The 9,288-nt window shown below is 63.7% G+C and overlaps 1 protein-coding gene across 1 annotated transcript; it reads left to right on the forward strand.

The window, feature by feature from the left end:
• Positions 1-820: 820 nt before the first annotated feature.
• On the forward strand, positions 821-2,249 carry RNF208 (ring finger protein 208). Its single transcript, XM_042835819.1, has one exon. The coding sequence runs from the start codon at positions 1,316-1,318 to the stop codon at positions 2,135-2,137; it is 822 nt and encodes a 273-aa protein (XP_042691753.1). The 5' UTR covers positions 821-1,315; the 3' UTR covers positions 2,138-2,249.
• Positions 2,250-9,288: the final 7,039 nt, after the last annotated feature.

The raw sequence follows: 9,288 nt of genomic DNA on the forward strand, positions 1-9,288 counted from the left end.
CCCCCCCCCCCCCCCCCCGTGTCACCCCTCGAGGTCAGCCGGCCTCCATCCCCAGCAGCTCTCGGGTATCCAAGGCTGAACACGTCGCTGACCCCTCCCCAAGCAGATGCCCCCCCCCCGCCCCCCTCCGTCAGGCCTGGCAGGGAGCAGGCGTCCTGCTAACAGGATTTGCGGCATGATGGAGGAGAGCACAGCAGAGCGCCTTCGCACTTCCCGGACTGGGGGGGCTGTCACCGCGCTGTCCCAGGCTGAAAATGTCCCCAGGGCGCTGCCCGCCTCCCCCTCTGTCCCCGAACCCCGGGCCGAGGGCAGGGAGCAGCGGAGGAGGACAGGAGGAGGAGGAGGGAACGATGGTAGCAGGGACAGATCAGGAGCGCGCGATAGAGGTAAAAATAGATCCACAGAGCAGAGGAGGGGCTAAACGTGAGCGAGAGCCCTGAGCAGAGGAGGACCGGCGGGAGCCCCCCCGGGAAGGTGCTGTGTGTGCCAGTCGGGGTGCCGGGGACCCCGCGCTGCGGGGCGCATCCCCCGGGGCAAAGGGCTCTGCGGGGCCCTTCCCAAGAGGGGCCTCGGGGGAAATGTGTGGGGCAGACGGAGGGACCGGTAGGGCCGGTGCTGAGAGAGCGAACCGCGGGATGGAGGCACGCAGCCACCGCCAGCACTGTGCGGGCAGAGCCCCGGGGAGCACAGCAGCCAACATCCTCCTGCTTTTCATTTGCAGTGAGCACAGAGCTGAGCTGGAAACAGAGGCACCGACACCGCAACGAGGAGGCACGTGGCAGCCCCGGCCCCGGGCGGGATGAGCCCCACGGCCCGTGAGAGCCCGCGGTGACAGCGAGCGGGAGAGCCGGGAAGTCAGCGCTGAGGAATCTGCACCAACGCCACGAGGATCCGCTCGGCGTACACAGGAGCCGAGGCTGGGAGGAGGCGGGCGCCCTCCCCGCGGCGCTGCCCACACTCCAGCCGCGCTTCCCTGCCCCAAATCGTCCCGCATTGCCCCGCACCGTGGGCATCCGCTCACCCCTCCCGGTGCGGGGCTGCCACCGAGGCAAAGGGGAGCTGCTGGTGACACCGCCGCTGACAGCGATGTCATGCTGACATCCCACGGGGAGCAGATGCTTTGATCACCTGCCCAAGCGCATCCTCAAAGGCAGTTTGGGCAGGATGCGGCCGTGAGCAGCGCCTTCCCGCCTGCACCCTGGGGCACTCAGAACAGGGTACACAGCGCCCGCACATCCCCCCGTCCCCAGGATGCGCTCCCACACCGCCGGCTGCCCACCGTGCTCCTACTCCAGAACAAGACTGAAAGCGCTGCATGCTGCTGGCATGTTGTAGCCTCATGCAGGCGTCCCTCGGAGACCCCAGAGCGGTGGACGGTAATGTGAAAACGATCCTCATGTCGTGTCTGAAAGGGCAACAGGTCATCATTAAAATGGAGGCGATGAAGATCATCCACCCGGAAAAGTTCTCGGAGCTGCAGGCCGCACCTCCACGCTACGCACCCGCGCCGCGCCGGGAGCCGCCCCTGGTGGCCAAACGAGCGTGGCCCTCTGAGTCCGAGATCATCGTCAACCAGGCGTGCGGGGACATCCCGGCATTGGATGCAGCCCCCGCGCCGCTGCCGCTGCCCCGGACTCCCCCTCTGCCGCGGCGCGAGCGCGGGTACCAGAGCCAGCGGAAGGGCAGCTCGGAGGTGTGCTTCCACCGGCAGCCGCCGTCAGATGAGGTGATCGTCAACCAGTACGTGCTGCACCCCTCGACGCCCTGCGAGCCCCTCGAGTGCCCCACCTGCGGCCACATGTACAACTTCACCAACAAGCGGCCGCGCATCCTCTCCTGCCTGCACTCGGTGTGCGAGGAGTGTCTGCAGATCCTCTATGAGTCGTGCCCCAAGTACAAGTTCATCTCCTGCCCCACCTGCAAGCGGGAGACCGTGCTCTTCACCGACTACGGGCTGGCGGCGCTGGCCGTCAACACCAGTATCCTGAACAGACTGCCGGCCGAGGCCCTGGCCGCCAACCCCGTGCAGTGGAGCAGCGACACCGACCGCAGCTGCTACCAGACCTTCCGCCAGTACTGCGGGGCCGCCTGCACCTGCCACATCCGAAATCCGCTGTCTTCCTGCACCATCATGTGAACCCTGTGCCCCGGCCCCAGGAGGGAGAGGACGGCAGCGCGTGTGTCAGCAGTGCCTGGCGTGGGATGCTCCGTGCACATGGGGATGCGCCGGCCCTCAGCACGGCCACAGACATGGGCTGGCAGTGGGATGCTGCGCCTTGGGACGTGGCGCAGAGCCGGTGGCAGCCCCCCAAGCACCCGTGGTACTGGGGAGGGGGATGTGGCGGCACGGCCCGTCCCTGTGCGTCCCCAGCGCTGAGCACCCTCCCCCAGGCTCCTTCTCTCCAGAGCGGACGCTGTCCTGATGGTGGCACTGATCTCGTCACCCCGTGGCCGTGGAGTCCCCAAGGAGATGCGGTGCCCAGCGATGGGCACCAGGACAGCCCCACCGCCCCCCTCTCTGTAATTTATTTGCCAAAGCTTTCATCTCAGAGGCCACGCACCGTGCGCCCGAGTCGCAGCCACACCAAGCAGACACGTGGCCGTGCCCTCCGCCAGCCCTTGAGGAAAGCTCCTGTTCATCCTCATTTTGGAGGATTTTTCCCCATCCGTCCCAGGCCGCTACGTGTTCACAAAGGCATTGAGCTGCACCCGTTCTCTGTGGCCCACCCACCCGGGGCTGCGACGGACCCTGTGTCCAGCACATCCTGTGCACGGTCTTGCTTTCCCCAGAGCATCTGGATGGGGAAGTTTGCTGCCAAAAGAGCAAAAAACAAAAACAAAAAAACAAAAAACCTAAAAAAAAAAAAAGAAGAAAAAAGAAAAAGAAAAAGCCATAATTTGCAAGTGCTCCCTCAGGGCCGAGCACCGCAGCACTGGGGCAGGAGGCTGAGCCCCAGCACGGCCCCCAGGACACCGGGGCTGGGGGAGCCGGGGGCCCCATTGAGCTGCCCCCTCCCACCCTACATGTCTGGAGCCGGGAGCAGCCCCCAGAGCACAGCACCCACTGGGGATGGGGCTGCGGAGCGGTGGGGCAGGCGATGCCTTGGCACTGCCCTGCTCCCGGAGCTGAGGGCGCGGGGAACGGGGGCCGATCCCGATTCTGTTCTGCTCTGCCAACGCCTCCCGCCGCTGGTTGTGACAATGACCATGTTTTATACCCGGCCTTGTTCAACCCCACCAGTCTCCCCAATAAAGATTATATTGGAACGAAGGGCGAGCTGGCGTATCGGGCTGTGATGCTGTGGGGCTGTGGGACTGCGTAGCACTGGGACACCGCACCATGTCCCCATGTGCTCTGTGGGGCACTGGTGATGTGGGCGGACCCCAAGGATGGGCTTCCCAGGAGCAGGAGGTGCCGCATCCCCCTCTGGTTCATCCCCTCTTCACCCAATGCCAACCCCACGGGCACTCATGGCGGGACACGGGGGCACCTGGAGCAGCACTGCTGCAAGAGCAGGGCCAGACCAGGGGGTTGGCACAAGGGAGGATGTTCTGCGTGACACCACGTGGCTGCACCCTGAGCAAACAGCACCTGCAGGGAGCCCCTGGTGCCTATCCCAAGCGAGCAGTGGGCTTGCTGCTGGAGAGATGTGCAGCTGGGCCATGCAGCCTAGCACACACTGGTGCATATCCAGCCTCAGTAGTGGGATGGCCTCAACCCCCTCTCCAGCAGAAACACCGCATTGCCCTGAGCAATGCTCGGTTCTCCAGCCCTGGAGAACTCCTCTGGCTGTCCTCCGTGCCCCAAAGGGAGCGAAGCCCCAAATGTGCAGCCCTGGGGCAGCTCTGCCCTCCAAGCAGGGATTTGCCCTATTTGTTATGTAAGGATGAAGGGTACAGCACGTCCTTCCCTCTCTGCGGCACCTCTTGGGCACAGAGCAAATTTAATGCCACTAATTTGATTTTGAGTTGCAATTAAGGAAGAAATGGGGCCTTTCAGGGCTGAGTGCTGGGTGCCAGCATTTCTGCAGACCTATTAACCTCGAACAAGTGCTCACTAGGGCAGGGGCCCAAGCACACTACTAGGGGACAGGACCTAAGTCCCAGCTGTAGGGGGAACTCAGAGCCTGCCAGAGGCCCCCCAGTACCCCAAAAGCCCCATCAGGCTCCCAGAGCTGTGACCAGGCAGAGATATGGGCCTCCAGGTTGTATTTTCCAAGCACGCTGAGTTCCATTGGCTGCAAAAACAACAGAGAGCTCCGCCCCATCCTGCCCGAGTTGCACAATGCTGCTGTGCAGCCTGCATGGGGAACCTGGGCACAGGGCAGCCATGGGAGCAGGGAGGAAGCTGCTTGCAACAGCTCCTTCCAGGAGCCTTGCACAACAGAGTGCAACCCCAAGATGCAAAGATAACGGCATGTGGCACAGAGCCTAAGCAGCTGGGACAGATCCCGGGGCAGCACTGGTCCCACACTGTGGGGCCCAAAAACCCCAGCTCTGAGAACTGACATGCTCAGTGCATGCCTCTGGTGGCATGCAACATGGGTGCTGCCCAGCACGACCCTTCTCACAGACCCCGTGTCCCCACTGCCACCTGCCAGAAACCCAGGAGAGCTTCAGAGAGGGTTGCCAGGGGAGAGGTGTTGCTGGGTGTGCAGGGATGAGGACAGCCACATCACTGCACTGGGGACACCACGCACCCCCCTCTTGCCATCAGCTGCAGGGGGCTGTGAAGCATTTGGGGCACAATCGTGTGAGAGGAGCTGGTAGGGCTTAGGGTGGGGGCATTGGGGTGGGGGCTGGGATGGAGGGGGAGAGGAACTATGGGATACAAGGGGATGATGGGGCAGGTTTAATGTGGGGGGAGAGCTGCAGGGAGATGTGTATGGAAGGGTCCTGGGGGCCACAGGGGGTGTGCATGGGGAGATAGGGCTGTGGGACATAGCACGGCACCGTGCATGTGGAAGCAGCTCTGGGGGGTTGAGCTATGCGCCCCTCTGCAGCCTCCCCAGCCCTCAGCAGACTGCTATCAGTGCTAAATATAACAGAGTCCTTGTGAACAGACACGGCTGCCACATTCCTGCAGGACAGCCCTGCCTGCACTCTCCAGTGCCGCCACCCCATAGCTCGGACCCCATCCCTGGGGGTCTGGGGGGCATTCAGCCTCTTCCAGCCCCTAGTCTGGAGAGGGGAGAGCGAATCGCTGGAGGATAGCACTGAGTGTGGTGCTCCCGTGCTGGTCCCCACAGAGCTGCTGTGTTTTGGTTTGCCCCAAAAAACCTGTCCCCTCCACAATGTAATGTAGAGCAGGGACATGTGTCAGGTGTCCCATGTGGTGACAGAGCCCCCCCAGCGAGCACTCCTCTCCCTGCAGGCCCAACAGAGCCAAAAAATGCCCCCAGCCAGGCTAAGCTTGTCCTTCTCCTAATGGAGCTGCTCCACTTTGTATAAATAATTGTCCCTCAGTGTGATGGGGGTGTGGGGCAGGGGGGTCTGCACTTCTGCCTGAGCCATTTTAGGGTGCCCTTCTCCATCCTGTCTGTCATGAAGCACTGACACAGTGACAGCGCCCTGCAGTCCCCACGGTCACAGCCCTGTGCAGGGACATGCAGTGCATTTCTAGGGAAGGAGGGCAAAGTGGAGGCACGTGGCTGCTTGCAAAACTCCACAGGGCACAGCGGTGCCAGCCAGGCCTTGTGGAGGTAGCAGGGTGCGGACGGAGGGGGGACAGCATGGGGAAGAAAGGAGGAACGCTGGTGCTGAGGTTCTTCCCAGCCATGCAGGAGGTGCCCAGTGGTGCCCAGCAGCACTATGGGCTCCTCTCCCCGTCCCCTGTGTCCTGCCCAGTGCTGCCCACGTGCAGCTGTTGGGAGCACAGTGGTGTTTGCTCTCTTATCTCCAAGCGGGGGGAGGTGAGAGGTGTGAGAAAGGTACCAGCGCTGGCTGGCACCATGCTGTGGGGTGCTGGGAATACAGGTGCCCTCTGCCAGGGGGCTGGAGACCACCGTGTGTCCCCGTCCTCTCCTCAAGGCTCTGTTGAGTCCCCAGGAGCAGTGTGGTGGATGCAGACCCTGCCTTGATGTTCCCTCTCAGAATACAGTAGGACCAGCACTCAGCACCCAGCACCTCCCACCATTCCCATCCCCATCCGGCACCCAGCACCATGCCACCCACCAGGCACCAAACTCAGCTGGACCTCATCGCGGTGCAAACACAATTTGTATTTTCAGTCTGTACTTGGAGAATACCAATCCATCTCTTGCAACCACATACAGCTCAGTTCTGCCCTGCCAGCAGAGCCCCTCCGAGGACATGCCCTCAGTGTGGGCAGGCAGAGCCCAGCTCCTGCCCGTATTCGCCATCCCTTTGCGGCCGTGGCATCGCACCATGCTGTGCCCCACAGGACGCAGGCAATGCCTGGCTTTGGGGCCGCCTCACCTGCTCAGGGCTCACCGGCAGCACTGCAGCACTGCAGCTCCCAGGGGCACAACCGCAGCGCTATTTATCGAGGATGAGGAAGAGCAGCACCATCAGGACGATGGGGAGGAAGATGAGCAGCAGGCTGAGCAGCTCAGCCACCAGCAGCAGGGCCAGCAGCAGGAGGTAGCAGCAGCGGCAGCGGCCCTGCAGCCGCCCCAGCGCGCGGATGAGGCCGGCTGGGTAACGCACGCAGGGCAGGCACCCAAACATGCGGCTGGTATGGAAGCGCACCTGGAAGTGATGCTCCAGGGCGCCGGCCAGGCCCGGGCGGCGAGGCGGGAGCACAGGAGGCCGGGGGTCGGTCAGGGCAGTGGGGGGCCTAGGCTCGGCATGCAGCAGCAGCAGCTCCTCCTGCAGCTTGCAGATCTCCCACTCCAGCATCGGGGTCTTCTGGCGGCAGATGGGGCAGCGCACGCGGCCAAACTCGGCGCCATCGGCCGTGTCCATGATGGCGCGCAGGCAGGCGTGGCACAGCCCGTGGTTGCAGTTGAGCAGGGCTGCTTTGTGCCGCTCGTTGTCGTAGGGCTCCGTGCAGATGGGGCACTCGTCCTCGCTGCCTGCCGGCGCGCAGCACAGCCCTGGTGCTGTGCTCTCACTGCTCGCAGTCTCGCTGTCCTCGCCTGAGAGGCTCAGGGTGGAGCTGGAGGAGCTCTCCAGGCCGGGTGACCCCTCCGCGGGCAGCGGGCTCTCTTCATGGGGCAGCGCAGGGTCGGGGGCGGTGGGGGGACCCTGACCGTCTGCCAGGGCGGAGCTGCGGCCAGGCGGCTCGTGGCAGCCACGCAGCAGCGATTCTGTCACATCCTCAGCCACCGCCGGGCTCCAGCCGCCCCAGGCCGCGCCGCGTGCCTCACTGCAGAGCGGGGATGGCTCCTCGGGGCCCCCCCGCCCCCCGCGTTCATCCCGATGCGCAGCTGGGCCACTTTCTGCAGCTGTCTGTGTGCATCGGAGGCCGGGCCCCGGCTCCTCGCCGGCCAGCAGCTCCATGGACGAGCTTCAGCCCCACTGCCAGGAGGGCGTCAGGGCAGCAGTACAGGATCCCCTCATCCCTCCGGCACGGCCTGGGGCCCCGTGCCAGGTCAAGCGCTAGAAGCCCTCGCAGCCCGGTGTGTCCCATCAGCCCCGGGGACGGAGCACCCCAACAGGGGCATCACCGGCAGCGTCCGTCCACCGCCTCCTCCTCCCCAGCGCTGCCGCAGCACCGACCCACCGCCGTCCGGAGAAATCCAACGCGGCACGCGATGCCAGGCGCTCCCCGCAAGCACAGAGCCGCCACCGGCCCAGCTCTCACCGGTCTGGTTTGTCGGCTTCTGGAAGCCGCTCAAATGCAGGCGGCCCGGGGCAGGCGGCCGCGGCCACACCAATCAGCTCCGTGGGAGCCGGGGAGGAGCTGGGACCGCTGCCGCCTCTTCCCCTCACCCGGGATCCACGCCCCAGGGAGCAACGTGGAGCCCTGCGGCCAACGCTCTTGGGGACACGGGCATGGAGCTGCGCCCAGCTCAACACCACCCCGGTACGGCCTGCAGCGCAGACCGCACTGCCCCAGCACAGCACTGGTGCACAACCCGCATCATGGCTCCATGTCCCCATCGACCCTTGCTGCCTGCATACAGTCTGGAAGGTCTTGCCATTGGGAGAGACCAGTTCACCCCTGTCCCCTGTGCTGGGATCCTCTCCCTGCCATGACCCTTCAGGTTGTTATGATAGAACAAGGGGAAATGGCTTCAAATTAAAGGAGGGGAGATTGAGACTGGGACATAAGGCAGTTCTTTACATTCGGGGCAGTGAGGCACTGCATGGATTGCACAGAGAGGTGGTGATGCCCCGTCCCTGCAGACAGCCACAGTCAGGCTGCTGGGGCTCTGAGCACTGCTGGAGCTGTGGGTGCCCCTGTGCACTGCAGGTAGTGGGACCTGATGGTCCTTCCAACTCAGTTCTATGGTGCCCACAGTGACTTGCAGGCATTGGAAGAGAGAGCATAGCCTGGACAGTGCCTGTGCAGGACACTGTCACCATCATGACGGCTGTCACGCAGCAGCTCTGTGCAGCTCTCCAGCCATCCCCAGGGCACAGAGGAAATGCAGCAGGGTGGGGAAACCAAAAACTTCCCTGCTTCCTCTCATCACAGCTCCAGCAATGCCCTGGAGCACCACACACCCACTCTGGACCCCATGATCCCACGCGTGGGAGTGCGGCTGGGTCACAGGCACAGTGGCACCCCTGCCCCTTCCTGTCCCAGGGATTGTCCCTGGCTCTGAGTCATCACAGCCTGGTCCCTAATTGCTATTTACACTGTGGCATGGAGTTCAAGGAACTGGGTTAGGAAGATGGTGGCACTGGTCCCAGTGGGGCACAAGGAGGGCTGGCAGTATGAGGGATGCCAAGGGAAAGGGCTGGGGACCACAGACTTGCTTAAGCCTGGATTGAGGCAGGTCACCAGCTGGGGCAGAGGATGGGTCCAGCAGCTCATGGAATGGGAAACTATCAGTGGCACTCCAGGAGCTCAGCACCAAACCTCCTGTGCCTGTCCCTCCTGGCCTCAGCCACCAGAGACAGGAGGAACAGGTCTGTCGGGGCAGCCTCCCACTGCAGGCACTGCTGCTGCTGACTAACGCCGGGTGGGGAGGCTGCCATGCAACAGCTCACTTCCTTTAGGTCCTACCACAAACAACGGCTGCAGCCAAGGCCATAGCTACAGCAACGCCTGCGGGTGCTGCCGGCCCAGCGTGGGGGCACTGTAAGCTGAGGACCCAGGAAGGCAGCTCAGTGTCATGCAGGAGACAGCCAGTAGCCTCCCACTACAGAGACCCC

This window comes from Centrocercus urophasianus, unplaced genomic scaffold, assembly GCF_019232065.1.
Source record: "Centrocercus urophasianus isolate 14NV4802_14NV808 unplaced genomic scaffold, USGS_Curo_1.0 seq_55, whole genome shotgun sequence".
NCBI lineage: Eukaryota > Metazoa > Chordata > Aves > Galliformes > Phasianidae > Centrocercus > Centrocercus urophasianus.